This window comes from Giraffa tippelskirchi, chromosome 8, assembly GCF_054371585.1.
Source record: "Giraffa tippelskirchi isolate mGirTip1 chromosome 8, T2T-mGirTip1v1.2.pri, whole genome shotgun sequence".
Lineage (NCBI taxonomy): Eukaryota > Metazoa > Chordata > Mammalia > Artiodactyla > Giraffidae > Giraffa > Giraffa tippelskirchi.
Window position 1 is genome coordinate 149,993,482 of NC_137282.1, and position 19,513 is coordinate 150,012,994.

Genomic DNA, 19,513 nt, shown 5'->3' on the forward strand with positions numbered 1-19,513 from the left:
CCATCTAGTCAAGGCTATGGTTTTTCCAGTGGTCATGTATGGATGTGAGAGTTGGATTGTGAAGAAAGCTGAGCACAGAAAAATTGATGTTTTTGAACTGTGATGTTAGAGAAGGCTCTTGAGAGTCCCTTGGACTGCAAGGAGATCCAACCAGTCCATCCTAAAGGAAATCAGTCCTGAATGTTCATTGGAAGGACTGATGTTGAAGCTAAAACTCCAATACTTTGGCCAGCTGATGGGAAGAGCTGACTCATTTGAAAAGACCTTGATGCTGGGAAAGATTGAAGGCGAGAGGAGAAGGGGATGACAGAGGATGAGATGGTTGGATGGCATCACCGACTCAATGGACATGAGTTTGAATAAACTCCGGGAGTTGGTGATGGACAGGGAGGCCTGGCATTCTGTAGTCCACGGGATTGCAAAGAGTCAGACACGACTCAGCGACTGAACTGAACTGAACCTTATCTAAACTGGAGTGCTACATGCAACAGAACCAAAAAGTATGGCAGAAGTTTAGTTGGGCAGCAGGTAGAAAGAGCTCATACTGCAGGCTGGAAAGCTAATTAATGTTACAAGTTGGCAAATTACTTGGTCAAACTGTCACCTGCTGAACCTTGGGAGACCAAGTGTTAACTAAGTCTGCAGCAGTAGAATTGTTACAAATGATTCAGAACATTAAATACTATTTGGCTTCTCCTTGCTGTTCTTAGCCACAAGGAACAGACTTGGGCTAGCCAGCTGCAAGCTGAGATCGAAGAAAACAGAGCATTACTAAGAAAAATCTTTGCGAATTACAGTCTAATTGGGCTGAGAATCCTGTGATTTTTGAGGTTTGCAGGTTTGCAAAAGCCATGGAAGGCTCTGGCTATAATAAATACTATGGGAAGATGGAACTGTGCCCCCATCATACACTAGCCCCAGTTTACCAGCAGTGATGGGATTAAGAGTGTTTCAGATGGTCTGAAAGGAGTCATCAGTAAGTTCAGAGGAGGGAGATAAAGAGGCCAGAGGTCAATAAATAAGAGAGCCTTCAGGTTCAAAACTATGTCCAGACATGACTTTTGACTACAGTTGTTCATGGAACTGACAAGAAACAAACAGACTGAAAGCATACTAAATTTTTGAGGGGATGGAGTCGCTAAAGATACACCAGGATGCCATGCATAGAATAGGCAGCTCTTGAAGCAATTTCCACGTCTCTAATCAGCACCATGACGAAGCAGGCATGGGAGTGTTTGAACCCAGGCAGAAGATCACACTCCTTACTGCCTTTCTCAGATATGGCCATGAAGGCCTGTCAACTGGGGAGCTGCCTTCACAGAAGGAAATCAGGGTTTATCAGACGGGACAACTAAAGAATGTCCTTCAGTACTAGGGCAGAAAATCTGCATGATTTCTATCAAGCAGGGTGTGTTAACACCCAACAAATGGTAGCCGAAATGTGTTTCACATTCTCCCGTTATTCAAATGGGAATTTAATTTTTATTTTTTTTTCAAATGGGAATTTTAAAAGTTATAATACCCATCTTATTTTTATTCCATTTTAAACAAAGACTTTACACCTTTAGTTTATAGCCATCAGTCCACAGAAAGCCATCAGTCCACAGAAAGCCACATCTGGACCTTCTAAAAAGAATATAGCATCTACTATAAATCACGGTACAGTAGGACAGGGTACTAGATGGGGCTTGGGTTCTCTCTCTTAGATAAAGGATAAGCTCTGTATGTAGCAAGAAGAGCGATCAAATGGGACAGACTGAGACAGAGACTACTGGTTGTTCCCTAATATCTCACCTACTCATTTCTAACAGAGCTCTTCATTTACAAATGGGGACAAAGCCACTCAAAATAAAGGTTATCTTTCTTAGCCTTTCTTTCTGCCAAGTGCAGACACATGACTAGGTTCTGACCAACTGGATATAAACAAAGCAACATGTGTGACTTTCAGAAAGCATTTAAAGAGAACGAACACATACTCTTCTTTGCCTCTCACCTTCCTACACACTAGAATGCAAATCTGATGGCTGGAGCTCAGTCTTGGACCATGAGATGAAAGCTTCATCCTGCCTGCATCCCTGATATCCCAGAGCCTTATAAAGCCCTACTTCCTAGCTCTGGACTTCATTTACATGACTGAAAAATAAACTACTTTCTTTAGGCCATTATTTTATTTTTTTCTGTCACTCACAGACAAGCTGAACTGTGACTTTTATATACATAAATATACGTGTTGTTTTTGTTCCAGTTATTATAGTGTTAGGCACAAAACAGATAAATAAAAAACTAAACCATTTAATTAGCATTATTATTAGAATAGGATGGAAGACTGAAACACAGTAGAAACTGAAGATCTAGTCCTATAATGAATAAGTCACTATGGGATTTCAACAAGTCTTTTTAACCATGTGAACCTTGACTTTCATCCTATAGTGCAGATGGAAAACACCTAACCTACATACTGGAGAAGGCAATGGCACCCCACTCCAGTACTCTTGCCTGGGAAACCCCATGGACGGAGGAGTCTGGTGGGCTGCCGTCTATGGGGTCGCACAGAGTCGGACACAACTGACACGACTTAGCACCAGCAGCAGCAACCTACATACTTGCCTAGGTTTCTGTGACAACATCATGACAATGAGTGAGCCTTATGAAATAAAAGAAGCACTCTGAAAGGAAAAGTGCTTACTATTAGTATATGACTTTACAGCCTCTAATGTTTACAAGAAAACACTTAGGTAGAGAAAACATACAAAGGATTGAAGGAAGGTAACATCTCAGTTTCTACAAGAAATATTATATTACAATCATATTACAAAAGAAGGTGGAAAGAGGTTAGGGGTGATGAGACTTTTCTCTTAACTGGGCTAGAAGGAAAATAGCTAAATCAGTAGAAAATTTAATTACCTTCAAATCAATGAATCAAGTTTGGGGTAATCCCCAAGTAAAATGGTATTTACTATATGATTTCAAAATCTTCCAAATATAAATATAATACCATGTTCAAAAATAAAAAAGTAATTGCTGGGTCATATGGCAGTTCTATTCCCAGTTTTTTAAGGAATCTCCACACTGTTCTCCATAGTGGCTGTACTAGTTTGCATTCCCACCAACAGTGTAAGAGGGTTCCCTTTTCTCCACACCCTCTCCAGCATTTATTGCTTGTAGACTTTTGGATAGCAGCCATTCTGACTGGTGTGAAATGATACCTCACTGTGGTTTTGATTTGCATTTCTCTAATAATGAGTGATGTTGAGCATCTTTTCATGTGTTTGTTAGCCATCTGTATGTCTTCTTTGGAGAAATGTCTGTTTAGTTCTTTGGCCCATTTTTTGATTGGGTCGTTTATTTTTCGGGAATTCAGCTGCAGAAGTTGCTTGTATATTTTTGAGATTAATTGTTTGTCTGTTGCTTCATTTGCTATTATTTTCTCCCATTCTGAAGGCTGTCTTTTCACCACTGCTGGGCATATACACCGAGGAAACCAGAATTGAAAGAGACGCGTGTACCCCAATGTTCATCGCAGCACTGTTTACAATAGCCAGGACATGGAAGCAACCTAGATGTCCATCAGCAGACGAATGGATAAGGAAGCTGTGGTACATATACACAATGGAATATTACTCAGCCATTAAAAAAAATACATTTGAATCGGTTCTACTGAGATGGATGAAACTGGAGCCCATTATACAGAGTGAAGTAAGCCAGAAAGAAAAACAACAATACAGTATACTAATGCATATATATGGAATTTGAAAGATGGTAACGATAACCCTATATGCGAGACAGAATAAGAGACACAGATGCATGGAACAATTTTATGGACTCTGAGGGAGAAGGTGAGGGTGGGACGTTCTGGGAGAATAGCATTGAAACATGTATATTATCATATGTGAAACAGAACACCATTCCATGTTCGATGCATGTGACAAGGGCTCAGGGCCGGGGCAATGGGATGATCCAGAAGGATGGGATGGGGAGGGAGGTGGGTGGGGGGTCCAGGAAGGGGAACACATGTAAACCCATGGCTGATTCATGTCAATGTATGGCAAAAACTATTACAATATTGTAAAGTAATTAGCCCCCAACTAAAATAAATAAATTTATATATAAAAAAAAAAGCAATTGCTTTTTGACTAGGTAACTGCTCCAATGATATGAATTCATTCTCTTAAAAAAATTTAAAAGCAGCAAAGGAGAGAAGGGAGAAGAGCAGAACTTGACTACTTCTGAAAAAATCTGACAAAGATAAAAGTGTGAAAAAGACCCTAGGGTCTCCCCAAAATAACAACCAAGCTAAAGATATTAAAGATCATGATAAAGAGCCAGAAAATATATTTGAGGGAAGTGTTTTGCCTAAGTTATTTTGGAGGTGGGTATTCAGTGAACAGAAACACATCTGGGAACGCATCTGTAAGAAAACTTAATTACCAAATCCTTCTTGAATCACTCTTCTTTTTTTTTTTTTTTGGCAATCTTCTTTTCTTCTATTCTAACAAATATTGCTAGTTGCCAAACCACTAGGAATAAAGCTAGATGGAGGTGGGAGGGGATGGAATAAAATACAAGTTTAATATAATTTGCCTTTTATCAGATTATGCTCCAGTATGGACACATGAAAGGAAGAAAAAGAACTCGGCATGCTAAAAAGAGTGCATTACTTTTTTGCAGATAGATGGTTAAAGTGGGGCATAGGACAGACTGGACATGGTAACTCCACGACTTACTTAGAGAAACCAGCCTGCCCGGGTGACCCTGGCTTCGTGCCCTTGTGACCCTTCGCTGTCCGAGTGTAGAGTGGAGAGATCAGCGGTCAGAACTTTCTCTGCAAGGCTGCCACTTCACCTCTACTTTGTTTTCACCACTAGAAGATACCTCTTTACCCCTGAGTGCTCACTAGTTATTGGTTGTTGGCATTTCACTGGGAAATCTGAGTAGAGTAAACTTAGGGGTGTGTGAATGGCTATCACAGGACGAAAGGGACAAATGATAAAGGTAAATTTTGAGACAGCAAATATCATAAAATTACAAGGCAACGCAAAGATGCTATCATATGGTGTGACTTACTTTAGACCAATGCAACTTGCAAGTAAAAATACACTGGTCATTAATTCACTCAAATCTTATTTACTGAGTAAGGGAGATGAATCTTTTTTTTTTTTTTTTTTAAGTCCACTGTGTATCTATAGGACTTCGCTGGTGGCTCAGATGGTAGAAGAATCCGCCTGCAATGGGGGGAGAGCTGGGTTTGATCCCTGAGTTGGGAAGATCCTCTCAGGGAGGGTATCATATCACATCTTTTTTTTTTTTAATTTATTTATTTTAATTGGAGGATAATTACTTTACAATATTGTGATAGTTTCTGCCATACATTGACATGAATCAGCCATAGGTACACATGTGTTCCCCCATCCTGAATTCCCTTCCCACCTTCCTCCCTACCCCAGCCCTTTGGGTTGTCCCAGAGTACTGACTTTGGGTGCCCTGCTTCACGCATGGAACTTGCACTGGTCATCTATTTTACATATGGTAATACACATTTCAATGCTATTCTCTCAAATCATCCCACCATTGCCTAGGAGATGAATCTTGTCTCCCAAGTTTAAGGTCTACTTAACATAAACTGCAAGGCCACTGGACTTTTAATAAAATAATTTGTGTAAACAGTTAGGTCTTTTAATTCATAAACTATTTCATTTCTTAAGATGCATCTATCAATAGGACATTCTTGCTTGTTCCATTCACACATTCATGTGTGAATCTGAAGACTAAGTAGTTCTTTTACTTAGCATTAGAACACATGATTGAGAGGAGAACTCTGCATGTTACCATTTTTTAAACATGTATGACAATATATAGTTTTCGTTGGGGAGTGACTGTGTAAATTCAACACAGCTCAAATGGGGAAGGACTCAATTAAAGTTTATATCTAAGGCCCCAAGGTCCTGGGAACCTTAATTACAATCTCCTCATATATCATGGTGAAAAATTCTCTCATTGGGAGGTAACTCTTTAAAATTACACGAGGAAATAAAAGTAAATGATTCAAATTTTCTACTTTCTTAAATCCCAGTATTATGTTAAAAGGACAATAGAGAAACTAGTAAAATGACAGGGAATGAAAGTAAATTTATGAGGTATTTACTAAAAATTATAAAAACACAAATCTCTAAAAAACCCGAATTGCATCTCATGCTTTGTTCTATATAGTTTACTTCCATATCCCTATAAATCCCATTACATCTTTCAAGAAATCATCTTATTCATTTAAATAAAAGCATCAAAGGACTATAGTTAATTTTCCAACTAGATTAATAAATTTGAATAGAATAATTTTAGTCATATGAGTGTCTGCTCATGACCAGCTGTTTTAAATTAGTACATTAAGTAATTCAGACACTTTTCTTTGCAAAGGCTGCATGATTTAATAAAGTCCCATATGCCTCCACACATGCCAACACTACTAGGTTATCTTCAATCCAGCTGCTGTTATGATAGTAGCTGCCAACTTTCAACCAACTGAAGAGAATAATGAATCAGCTTCAAGTTGGCTCATATGTAAACTTCTACTGCTCCTAGCTAAAACATGGGCCAATTTCAACTGTAAAGAAAATTAATTAAAAAGATTCACCTCTGCTGTTTGAGAAACGGCACCACAAATACTGCTGAATGAGGAGTTTAAAAGCATGCAGCTTCAGGTAAAATCCCATAGTGTGGATTTCACCCTTAAATGCAGTAGGTTGTTTTAAAGATTGGATTTTGTGAAGAAACAGATTAGGAAATGCCTCGTCCCTAATTCATAACATGAATTATTTGAGAAGCCTCACACTGCTGGAGAAAAAATGAATTAATGTGACTATTTGTTAAAGGTTCCTTACAGAAAAGGCTTCAGAGGAAACAAGATGCAAATAAAAAGGGCCACATTTATATAGAAGCTAAAAAGCAAAAGGAGCAAGCACCAGACCTACCATTTTAAGTGAGCACCACTGTCAAGTATTTTGTATGAGGCACAAAATAGGCACATGGCATCCGGTCCCATAACTTCATGGCAAACAGAAGCGAAGTATTTTCTTGGGTTCCAAAATCACTGCAAACAGTGGCTTCAGCCATGAAATTAAAAGATGCTTCCTTCTTGGAAGGAAAGCTATGACAAATTGGGACAGCATATTAAAAAGCAGAGACATCACTTTGCTGACAAAAGGCCATATAGTGAAAGCTATGGTTCTTCCAGTAGTCACGTACAGATATGAGAGTTGGATCATAAAGAAGGCTGATGGCTGAAGAATTGATGCTTTAGAACTGTGGTGCTGGAGAAGACTCTTGAGAGTCTCTTGGACTGCAAGGAGATCTAACCAGTCCATCCTAAAGGAAATCAACCCTGAAAATTCATTGGAAGGACTGAAGCTGAAGCTCCAATACTTTGGCCACTGGATGCGAAGAGCTTATTCATTGGAAAAGACCCTGATGCTGGGAAAGATTGAAGGCAGGAGGAGAAGGGGATGACGGAGGATGAGATGGTGGGATGGCATCACTGACCTGATGGACAAGAGTGTGAGCAAGCTCCGGGAGAGAGTGGAGGACAGAGGAACCCAGTGCGCTGCAGTCCATGGGATCGCAAAGAGTCAGATACGACTTAATGACTGAACAACAACACAGGAGCACCATGGTAATATCAGACCTGCTTTCTAAGAATGACAATACTGTATTAAATTTCAGCAAACACTGGATGAAACAACTATGTGCTGGATCAGTTACCCAGACTAGTGTCCTACAGAAATCCATGAAACTTTGGTGTTTCCAGGAAGCAGGAAGCTATTTGGCTTGAAGTTATGCTAGATTTTTATAGGGAAAAGTAAGCAAATGTCAGAGCTTAAAATATTTCATTTATTCCTATATGTCCATCATTACTGGAAATGATTCACTGGATAGATGGACTTCCCCGAGAGGACAGGAAAAGTTTCCTACTAAACAGTAGAGTTACATTAGATTCTGCACAAGAGTAAGCCTATACTAGTCCTCCCAAGCAAGAAGACAGACTGGACAAAACATACAATTTTTTGGTTCTGAGGAACTGTCTAAAACTATAAATAGAACAAGAGTTAATTAAAAAAAAAAAGTTTAGATGCTAACTGGCTAGACTTGTATTTTCCAATTGCAGTGATTCACAGCACCTGAAACTGAAACTGTGGATGTCTGGGTGGGATGGGCTATCTTCTCCAGGAATCTCTAATTCCCTCGTGCAGGGACCTCTGATATTTCTAGTGCTGGAAATCCTGGAGATCCCTGGGTAGGTTCTGGAGTCTTCCAGACAGTTTGGGTAATTCTAGAAAAGCTCTGTGGATGCCTCAGAGTAATTGAGAATCCAAACAAAGAAAAATGAGCTTAGCACTATTTTTTAATACCTTGATGTGATCCATCTTTTGACCCCTATTTAGCTCATGGATGCTGCTGAAAGTGTTCAAGAGGCAACAGACTTAAAAGGTCCACCCTTGGAGTAGCATAAAAGGCTAGAACACATCAGGAGATTGTTGCCCAGTTAAGCAGCCACAGTAATTTCCCAAACAACTGAGTTAGCACTCACCCAAATGGAGGCAAAGGGAGCTGTTGATTCCTTTACCTCACTGAATCACAGTAATAAAACTATTTGGAAAGTGCTCTTGTCTATTTTGCACAACAGGCTACATGTCTGCTCTCGGCAAAATCTTGTGCAAACGTATGAACCGTGTGCTAATCTGCTGTTGCTACTGCATTACCTGATACTGCTCTAGTAACCAAGAGGCAAGAAACTTAACAGGTGTAACAATTTATTTGAGGCTTCCTAGGTGGATCAGTGGTAAAGAATCCTCCTGCCAAAGCAGCAGACTCTGGTTCAATCCCTAGGTCAAGAAGATACCTTCAAAGAGGAAATGGCAACCCACTTCAGTGTTCTTGCCTGGAGAATTCCATGGACAGAGGAGCCTAACGAGCTACAGTCCTTGGGGTCTCAAAAGAGTCAGACACGACCGAGCAACTGAGCACAGCACATATCACAACAATTTATTTGTAATTCTGAAAACAAGACATTCACCAGTACTGGTGTGCCCAAACTTATCTGTACACAAGACTTTACCTAGAATGAGGTAGAAGAGATGCAAAGGAGGCACACAGGCCAACAACAGACATCTAACATAAAAATCCTTATTCTTTAGCCTTGTCCTCTGTTCTCAAGATCAGGAAGTATTAGAGATCCATCATTATTCTGTTTTCTACTTTGAAAGTTGTATATACTTAATGATTATAATTATGAAATCCTAGAATAAATATACTTTCCATTCACTGATTCGAATATTTGAACAATTAGCTGGATTTGCTTGAATGCAAACCAAGTGTCTTTATTTCTGGTGGTTAGGATAATCAAGAAACGCCTAGAGGTGAAAAAAAAAAATTAGACACATAAAGGGAAGATGAGGAAGGAAGGAGAAAGTAAACAGTAGAAAAAGATTCGTATGTAGTCAGGATAAGTGACTAATTGAAGGTGGAAAAAATAATTGCTTACAATTTGTATAAAGCAATCATATCCACGTAGTACTTGGTACAAAGGTACATAATTATAAACAAGATGGAAATAAAGAGTTGTATTTTAATTAAGAAAAACAACAGAGGAAAAAATTATGGGAAAAAATTATGGAAAGTAGAAAGACCCATGCCACAAATATGCCAAGATAAATGACATATTCCCCAAGGGGAGAATAGTGCCCCGGACTTGAGAACGTTCCGAATGACCTTGGCCGGCACTATTTCCTGCCTTGTATAATCATAGAAGGCATTCAACCCTTGGTGATGATGAGAAGTAGGATTTTTAAGAATATAATTATAGGCTGCAAGTGTTTTCTGTGGAAGCAAAATTATCATTCATGTCTGAGATTGTGTAAATATGCCTTAATTTTGGTCAATGGCAATTTGAACTTTAAAAAAACAGAATCTCAAAACCTCCTTATAAAGCTTCATTCTTCAAGAAAACTACAGGGATAAGTGTGTAAAAGCAAAGGCGTTCCCAGATACTCTTCCAAAAATGCTATTTCGTAGAAAATTATCTCTTTTGTAGTGACACAATTTGACCTATCTCCATGTCAGAAACAGTTGACAACTTCAAAAAGCCACATGAAAGGAGATGTAAGCAGAGCAAAGCTAAAGCAGTTTTCATCTACTAGGTCAGGTACAGAAATGATCACAATACACATTACTTTAGGAAGACTGGCAACCTTACACAAATTAATAGTGTGTGATGCACAGATGGAAGGTGGATAAAACTGAGAGGAAAGAAGAAACCACATCAAGGGTGTCTAAGGAAAACTTAAAGGCTTTGAAAGCTTCAAAAGTCTCACCTCTCTCTGGTGCCTTTAATTGTGGCTACCATAAGTGCATTTTTGCCACATGCTTTTAAAAGAAAAAAGAAACGGTGATTTTCTTAAGTGCTAACAGACTTACTTGTCTTTCAGAAAATCCACCACTCTTTTGAAGTCAGCCACGCAGTATTCTCTTTTCATTTCCATGAGCACAGTGTCAGAGGCAGACTGGACTGGTATGTGCAGAAAAGCATAGACTCGGGGGTGATGAAGGATTTTTGCCATTTCCTTGAGAAAGATGGAAGGAGAAAACATTAATCATTTTAACAAATCAGAGAAGGGTTTCCCTCAGATCAACTCTCACAAGTACAAGTGAATGAACACAGCTAAAAACAAACCAACCCTCCAGGCTCCTCAGGTGAAGTCCACTGGCTGCACTCTAGGATGACGGCTGGGAGTTTAACACGACTTCCCGAGGATTGAACAGAAGAGCTATTTCCTCATGGTCACTGCCTCTCTTAGGTGACGAAACAGAGACAAATTCATGTAAATCCTAGAGACTAAAAAGATTTTTGAGTGCTTCAAAATAAGCACCACTCCTCCCTTGCCTCAAAGCAGTGTTATATTCTGGCCTGTTTCATTAGTAGCAGAAACAGCAATATTTAAGGCAAACAGTTGAAGCTGTACAATCCTGTGTACTTGAATAAAGTTCCCAAATTTACAGCAAGTCAACACTTTTTTTTTAATACTAAGGGAGAAAAAGAAATCTGTGACTCACCTGTTTCTTTTTTTAGCTAGTTAGCAAACACTTATTTTTGAGCATGCAAAAGGCATAGTATCAGACAATGAAGCCAATCAGTTCACCTCTGGTCGCCTACGGGTATCTACCTATAAGCTGCAGTTTAAAAGAGGAGAAAGAAGGGAAGAGCAGGAAGAAGAATCTGTCTGGTGAAGTTAAAGAGAGCAAGTTTGAGTGAAATAATTAGGAAATACACAGCTTGTTCTAAATTCCTCCAAGGATATGAAGTGGGCAGGAAAAAGAATGGTAAAAGGAAAACTAAGGTAAGGAAACCATTTATGTGAGCAATAAGGAAAACGTGACGAACTTATGGCCCATCAATGGTGGGGGAGGGGAGAAGAGGAAGGGGGGAAAGAGGGAGATGAGAGAGAGACTGAGTGGGCACTAAGGGTCCGAAAGAGATAAAAACGTCAAGAAAGGGACTGCTCTTTAATAACTTGCATGTGTCCAGTGATTTTAGTTTTCAAAGTACTATACTGCACTCTAACATCTGCTATCTAATTTCATCACTAGAAAAGCATTTTGAGGGACCTGTGGAGTCAAAGAGCCACCTAATTCCATAGAGGTGACTACCTCTTTGCTATTCAGGGGTCAGTCATGTAAATGTATCACCCACGCCCTTCGTCCCTTCACTTTCTTTCCACTGACTATGAATACTAGTATTTTGACCAAAGTGGAAGAAACGAATGACAGACTCAAGCTACTTATTTTCTTAGGAGCAGCTTAGTTGGTTTAAAAAAATCTTTCTGATTAAGGAATTAAAATAACCGAATGGTATTACTCATGGATATCCTTTATTGACCTTCTCTTTCAGGAATTAATTGGGATATACGACTGAGTGACTAACACACACGAACACACTGTGTTAAACATAGATTACTGAATTGGAACCGAAGTTCAAGAATTTGTTTGGCAGCAAAATAACTGGCTAACACATTACCTGAAGTTCTCCTTCACAAAACTTACATTTCTTGGCTGGGAATTCAGTCAGAAGGCTCTTCACCTCCTTATTCAAGACTACTATGTACAAGGCTGTGGGAGGCAGGGCTGAACATTTATCATCACTACGGACACTGAGTAAATACACTGGCCTCCTACTGTGACTCTTCCTCTTTCAGGTTTTTTACATCTGAGTATCAGCATTCTTGAACAGTGTGAAAAAAAACAATTATACAAAAATCTCTGTTTTCTAAAGGGACAGGACTCAGCTTTAGCTAACTTGTAATGTACATGGTGTGGTAAAAAAAAAAAATGACACCTTTACAGGTAACACAATTTGTGAATTGAAGTTCTACTCTCAGTCTTTGTGCATTGGTTTTCTTATCTGAAGAATGAAGACAGTGGTAATAACCACCTCATGGGGTTACTGGGCTATGGTAAGAATAAGACAATCCAGTAAAGTGCTTATGTGTTAGCATTTGATACATAAATTATCTAACATTCTTCTTCTTTGGAGAGTGTTTAAAATTCATAGTAACACATTTTCATACACATTAATGGAAACATCAATAAACAACAGCTTTTCAACAAGGTAGCTTCCTTAACCAGTAAGTGAAGGAGCGATAACTTGTACTGATTTGCAAAAAATAAATTTGGAAGGGGTTCCCAGTGAACATGACCTGGGGCCAGAAGGGGTGCAGTTTCTGTTGGAAACATTCAGGGTGGCCCTTCTACTATAAACAGGATAATTCACTAGATGAAGCCTTGCCCTATTTATGACAATTTTCAAATTAAAACGTTAATAGAAAACAAGCAGGATAAATTTGGTGGGTTTCTTCCCCCTTTGGCTCTCAAAATAAGATTTCCCAACAGTAAATTATCCTCAGCTTCATACTACAGACTTTGCAACTTCATAAAGGTAGGTACCAAAACACAAAATAAAAATAAGCTCGCCCCTTGCATAAAGTCTGTACTTGTTCCAATAGAAGAACCACAACTTAACGTAGATTAACATAATGCAAAGATACAAAGTAGATATTTTTTGTATTATTTTTCCTTTTATCCCTCTTCTCATTTAATACTGTTGGTTACATATAACCTCTAATACTTTGGCCACCTGACGTGAAGAGCTGACTCATTGGAAAACACCCTGATGCTGGGAGAGATTGAGGGCAGGAAAAGGATCGACAGTGGATGAGATGGTTGGATAGCATCATCAACTCAATGGACATGAGTCTGAGCAAACTCCAGGAGATAGTGAAGGACACAGAAGCCTGGTGTGCTGCACTTCATGGGGTCGCAAAGAATTGGACACAACTGAGTGACTGAACAACAAATGAATAACCTTTGGGCTAGTTCCCCTTTCAAAATTCTTCTCTATTTTTAAGGTTCAGTTTGGAGTTCCAGATTCTCTGGCATAAGGGATGACCTCTTATTCCGTGATGCCTCAGCAACCTGTTCCAGCTATCACCAACATATTTCCTTAAATCTACCATGTAACATGGCCATGCATCAAACAGAAGGTCTACAAGGGCAGCAATCATGTTTTACTTCACTCTCTGGATTCTACAATGGCTAGGACTATGCCAAGTATATACCACCAAACATACAAACGGAGATTCAAGTCAAAACTACATCCACATACAAAGAGAAAGATTTAAAGTATAATTGCTATTTGACAGTAAAACAAACTTTCCACTAGTTTCATTAGCTAAAGCAGGTATATAAGTACATATTCAGGCAGGTATACAAGCAGATACTTGGCCTGCTTTAACTGTAGAACGTTGGCCACCTGATACAACAGTTGAGTCACTGGAAAAGACCCTGAAGCTGGGAAAGATTGAAGGCAAAAGGAGAAAAGGGCGGCAGAGGATGAGAGGAGAGTGTGAGGGACAGGGAGTCCTGGCGTGCTACAGTCCATAGGGTTGCAACGAGTCAGACACAACTTAGCAACAGCAACAAACAATTCTAGAAGCCAACATCAGAAACTTTCTAGGTAGCCCCACCATGGGTTATAGCTCTAAAAATCTGCTGGAGCTTTGGATTAAAATCACAACGTATATTCTTATGGAAGTAATTTACAAATGGTGTGCTCAAGAACAGCAGTCAAGAGCAACCCTAATCTCTGAGGTGGGTAATAGAGACTGAAAACAGAGACATCACTCTGCCAACAAAAGGTCTGTACATTCAAGGCTAAGGTCATCCCAGTGGTCACATGTAGTTGAGAGCTGGACTGTAAAGGCAAAGGCAGAACACCAAAGAACTGATGCCTTCAAACTGTGTCACTGGAGAAGATTTCTGAAAGTCCCTTGGACAGCAAGATCAAACCAGTCAATCTTAAGGGAGATCTACCCTGAATATTCAATGGAAGGACTGATGCTGAAGCTGAAGCTCCAGCATTTTGGTCATCTGATGAAAACAGATGACTCATTGGAAAAGCCCCTGATCTGGGAAAGATTGAGGGCAGAAGAAGAGGAGGGCATCAGAGGATGAGATGGTTAAATGGCATCACCAAATCAATGGACATGAATTTGGGCAAACTCTGGAGATGGTGAAGGACAGTGAGGCCTGGTGTGCTGCAGTCCATGGGATCACAAAGAGTGGGACACGACTGAGTGACTGAACAACAACAACAAAACAGGCAAGTACGTGAGCAGGCATGTGTACATACAGGTATGTGTGGGTCTATGTGTATGTGCACATGCCTCCGTGTGTTTTGAGGAGCCCTTGTAGTAACTAGCATAGAAACAGTATCTATTAATATTTTAATACAAGTTCATTTTTAATGTTAAGGGTTGAAGTATCAAGGCTGCTTAAAATACAAATGCTGACTACTTTGTAGGTAAGGAACACAGAATGCCTTAATAGATCAAGAAAACAGTATTTCTATCTGGTGTTTTCATATGAACTTTTCCTATTCAGTTCAGTCGCTCAGTCATGTCCAACTCTTTGTGACCCAATGAACTGCAGCACGCCAGGCCTTCCTGTCCATCACCAACTTCCGGAGTTTACCCAAACTCATGTCCATCGAGTCGGTGATGCCATCCAGCTATCTGATCCTCTGTCGTCCCCTTCTCCTCCTGCCACCAATCCTTCCCAGCATTAGGGTCTTTTCCAATGAGTCAACTCTTCGCATGAGGTGGCCAAAGTATTGGAGTTTCAGCTTCAACATCAGTCCTTCAAATGAACACCTAGGACTGATCTCCTTTAGGATGGACTGGTTGGATCTCCTTGCAGTCCAAGGGACTCTCAAGAGTCTTCTCCAACACCACAGTTCAAAAACATCAATTCTTCGGCGCTCAGCTTTCTTCACAGTCCAACTCTCACATCCATACACGACTACTGGAAAAACCACAGCCTTGACTAGACAGACCTTTGTTGGCAAAGTAATGTCTCTGCTTTTTAATATGCTATCTAGGTTGGTCATAACTTTCCTTCTAAAGAGTAAGAGTCTTTTAATTTCATGGCTGCAATCACCATCTGCAGTGATTTTGGAGCTCCAAAAAATAAAGTAAGCCACTGTTTCCCCATCTATTTGCCATGAAGGGATGGGACCAGATGCCATGATCTTAGTTTTCTGAATGTTGAGCTTTAAGCCAACTTTTTCACTCTCCTCTTCACTTTCATCAAGAGGCTTTTTAGTTCCTCTTCACTTTCTGCCATAAGGGTGGTGACATCTGCATATCTGAGGTTATTGATATTTCTCCCGGCAATCTTGATTCCAGCTTGTGCTTCTTCCAGCCCAGCGTTTCTCATGATATACTCTGCATATAAGTTAAATAAGCAGGGTATTATATACTAACACATATATACGGAATCCAGAAAAATGGTACTGAAGAATTTATTTGCAGGGCAGCAATGGAGAAACAGACATAGAGAATAGACTTATAGACATGGGCAGAGGGGAGGACAGGGTGAGATGTATGGAGAGAGTAACATGGAAACTTATATTACCATATGTAAAATAGATAGCCAACAGGAATTTGCTGTATGTCTCAAGAAACTCAAACAGGGGCTTTGCATCAACCTAGAGGGGTGGGACAGGGATGGAGAAGGGAAGAAGGTTCAAGAGGGAGGGAACAGATGTATACCTGCGGCTGATTCATGTTGAGGTTTGACAGAAAACAACAAAATTCTGTAAAGCAATTATCCTTCAATTAAAACATAAGTAAATTTAAAAAATAAGTAAACTCCATTTGGGATGGAAATTTCTGTGGCCCATAAAACTACATTTCTTTCTCCCGTGTTCTAGTTTTATAATTGATACACATTTCCATTCCAATATGTATTGAAAAGTGGTTAAGAGAAAGGACGCAGCAGTCTGATCAGGCTTAGGCTCTAAATCTAGTTATTCCATTTACTGTTCTTCACTGTGGACACATTTAAATGTCTCTGAATGTTTGGCTTCTTCATTCATAAAATGACAGTGTATCAGCAGGATTCATCAGGTGATGCTGTATATGATCTCAAAACTCTTGGTGGCTTGTAACAACAAAAATGTAACTCTTCCTCATATTCCAGGAATGTCATGGATTGGTTCAAGTTTTGCTTAAGTCACTTTCACTTCCAAACTTACAATGTGGAAGAGGGGGAAGCAAAGAGAGACACAGAGAATCATCAAATTGAACCATATGCCCAGAAATCATCCCTGTCACTTCTGCATGCATTTCACTGGCCACTGCAGGTCTCACAGCTACTCGCAGGTTTAATAGGCAGATATTCTAACACAGAGGAGGGAGAGGCAGAGATTCCCATCATGGAGAGGGAAACCAGAATGTCTGGTAAGCAGTGATACAATCTGCCAGAGAAATAATAAAAAATACCTACACTGAAGAGGGAGGGGTCAGATGAGATATACATAAAGTACTTGGTGGAGTTTCTGACACAAGTGAGCACTCCTTCATTAAAGGAGGCTCTTACGTGTTCACCTGTTTGGAAAACACAAAGGAGGTTACTGCCTTCTTTGCATCCCCATCCCAGAGACACAGTTTACTGTTTAATAAACACTTGTTTTGCTGCATCATTTTACATACCAAGCATCCGTAACTAGAGCAGAGAAATCACTAGAACATACTTTCCACTCTGTTTCATGCAACACACGAAACAAAAGTTATCTGAAATTAGCATCATTTGGGATAATCAGATCATAAATCAAGGAGAGTTGAATATTTCTAGATAGATCTTTAACATCTGCCTTCTGACTGGATTCTTTAATTGGGGCTTCCTGGGTGGTGCTAGTGGTAAAGAACCCAACTGTCAATGCTAATTATTTTTTTACTTCATATTAAAGAGAAGCCAACTGAATTGCCTGAGTTGAATGCTCAGTCTAACTAGGTTGAATGTATCAATACTACCCCTATTAAATTGATCAGGTATTGATTTGTTCTTTTAGTGTTTGGTAGACATGGTCTTTTTTTAAGGGAAAAAAGGGCAACTATATTTTAAGTGTGTGTATATATATATATATATATATACATACACACGCACACACACACACACATATATACTTGTTTTTTACCATATATCATTTTTTTACCATATACTTGTTCATGTTATATAGTGTTTGAATCACAACAGATTTTGTTAGTTTTCTTGTTTTATCTTATTTTAAAATTAGTACAGTAAACCTGACTTTTTTTCTATGTGTTCAGTTTCATGAATTTTAATATATGTGTAGGTTTATGTAACCATCACCACAATCCATATATAAGAGCTCTCTTTTGATTTCTTGGCCTTAGCAGAGTAGAATAATAATTTAAAAATAAAACAAACCACTGATAATATCAGTTGAAAATAAATGTGTGTATAATTACAACTCTTAGCGTTTTGACATTTAGTATTAACATATATTCATACCTTCATAATGTAAAGTCTGATTATTGACTCTGACACTGAGCTGACTGTGACACTGAGGTGAAGTGGTAATGGTGAAGGGGCACGAAAGTCCTTTTAACATTTCTATGAAAGCTAATTAGGACAGACATTTTGTCTTCATTTATTTTAATGCAAATACTGAAAATGTTAACTCTCTGCAGTTTAGAAGTGAATTTCCTATTATAATTAAGTTATAGATCAAGTGTAAATTAGAATCTGTTCACAATATCGACGCCTTTTCATTTGGGATATAAGGATGGGAAATGTTCTCTTTTTATGCTCCTAGTTCACTTTCTAACGCTATTAATGATCATTTATCTTTAGATGGCTGAGAAGAGTTTGCATGCAGGTGTGCTAAGTTGTTTCAGTCGTGTCCGAATCTCTGTGACTCCATGGATTGTAGCTCGCCAGGCCCCTCTGTCCACGGGATTCTCCAGGTAAGAATACTGGAGTCAGTTGCCATGCCCTCCTCCAGGGGATCCTCCCGACCCAGGGATGGAACCCAAGTCTCCTAAAGCTCCTGCACTGTAGATAGATTCTTTACCACTGAGCCACCAGGGAAGCCCCAAGAATAATTTTAAATGCTGAGAACTGACTTAGTGGCTGATACAGCATCATTAACGAAGTAATGGGTGAAATATAACTCTGGTCTTAATTTACCTTGACTTATATGACTTTAAGAGTATTGAAGGTGGTTCCGGAAATAGGATCTCCTAGAACATAGGCACTGATTTTGTCCTTAAGGCAAAACTGCAAAGAGTTAACATTTTCAGTGTTTGCATTAAAATAAGTGAAGACAAATGTCTGTCCTAATCAGATATTTTACCTTTACCTAGAAACCTTTGTAGGACTTACTCCAAAACAGCCATGTTGATTATTCAATTCAATCATTCCATCATCCATTCATTCAGCTACAAATTAATTGTTTAAGTGCCAGGCATTAAGCAAGGAAATGAGGAGATACAGAAAAACACAGTATGCTCTTGGGGTATGAGCATGGATGGTAAAATTGTAGGACAGAAGAGCTAAATGAAGTCTGTACAGAGTGCTCTGGCGGTAAGAATAAAACTACCCAAAAAAGGGATATTTAAAATAACCTAATATTGGTACAACAGGGAAGAACTTTGAAAACATTATGCTAGATGAAATCAGCCAGACCAAAAGGAAAAATATTGCATGAGCTCACTTACGTGAGGTACCTACAACAGGCACACTCAAGAGAGACAGGGGGCAGAGGGGCACAGGGAATGTATTGTTAGTGGGCACAGAATTTCAGCTCAGGAAAATGAAAAAGTCCCAGAGATGGACAGTGGTTATGGGTGCATAATACTGTGAATGTACTTAATGTCAGTGAACTGTACGCTCAAAAATGGTCAACAGGTATAACAACACATAAGGTGTAAGGTGGTATATCTTATAAAGTGATCCAGTGACCTGTCATATCAGTTCTGCTTTTTTTAATCTAATAATATCAATTCTATCTTTAAAAGTACATTTGGGAAAAGTAATAAGTATGGTTAGAGACCACTTAATGATTCTCTACCTATTTACTCTTTTATCAAATACACCGACTGTAAAA

At 39.2% G+C, this 19,513-nt stretch overlaps 1 protein-coding gene across 44 annotated transcripts in view; it reads right to left on the reverse strand.

Moving 5' to 3' along the window:
- Positions 1–19,513, reverse strand: part of CDKAL1 (CDKAL1 threonylcarbamoyladenosine tRNA methylthiotransferase) — a 918,695-nt gene that overhangs the window by 479,963 nt on the left and 419,219 nt on the right. For all 44 annotated transcript variants that reach the window (XR_014061588.1, XR_014061589.1, XR_014061593.1 and 41 more), the window contains one exon: positions 10,465–10,610. Coding sequence is in view for 33 of the 44 variants with exons in the window: in XM_081518030.1 (XP_081374156.1) it covers positions 10,465–10,610 (146 nt within the window). In the remaining 11 variants the exon portion in view is untranslated. The remainder of the gene's footprint in view (positions 1–10,464; positions 10,611–19,513) is intronic.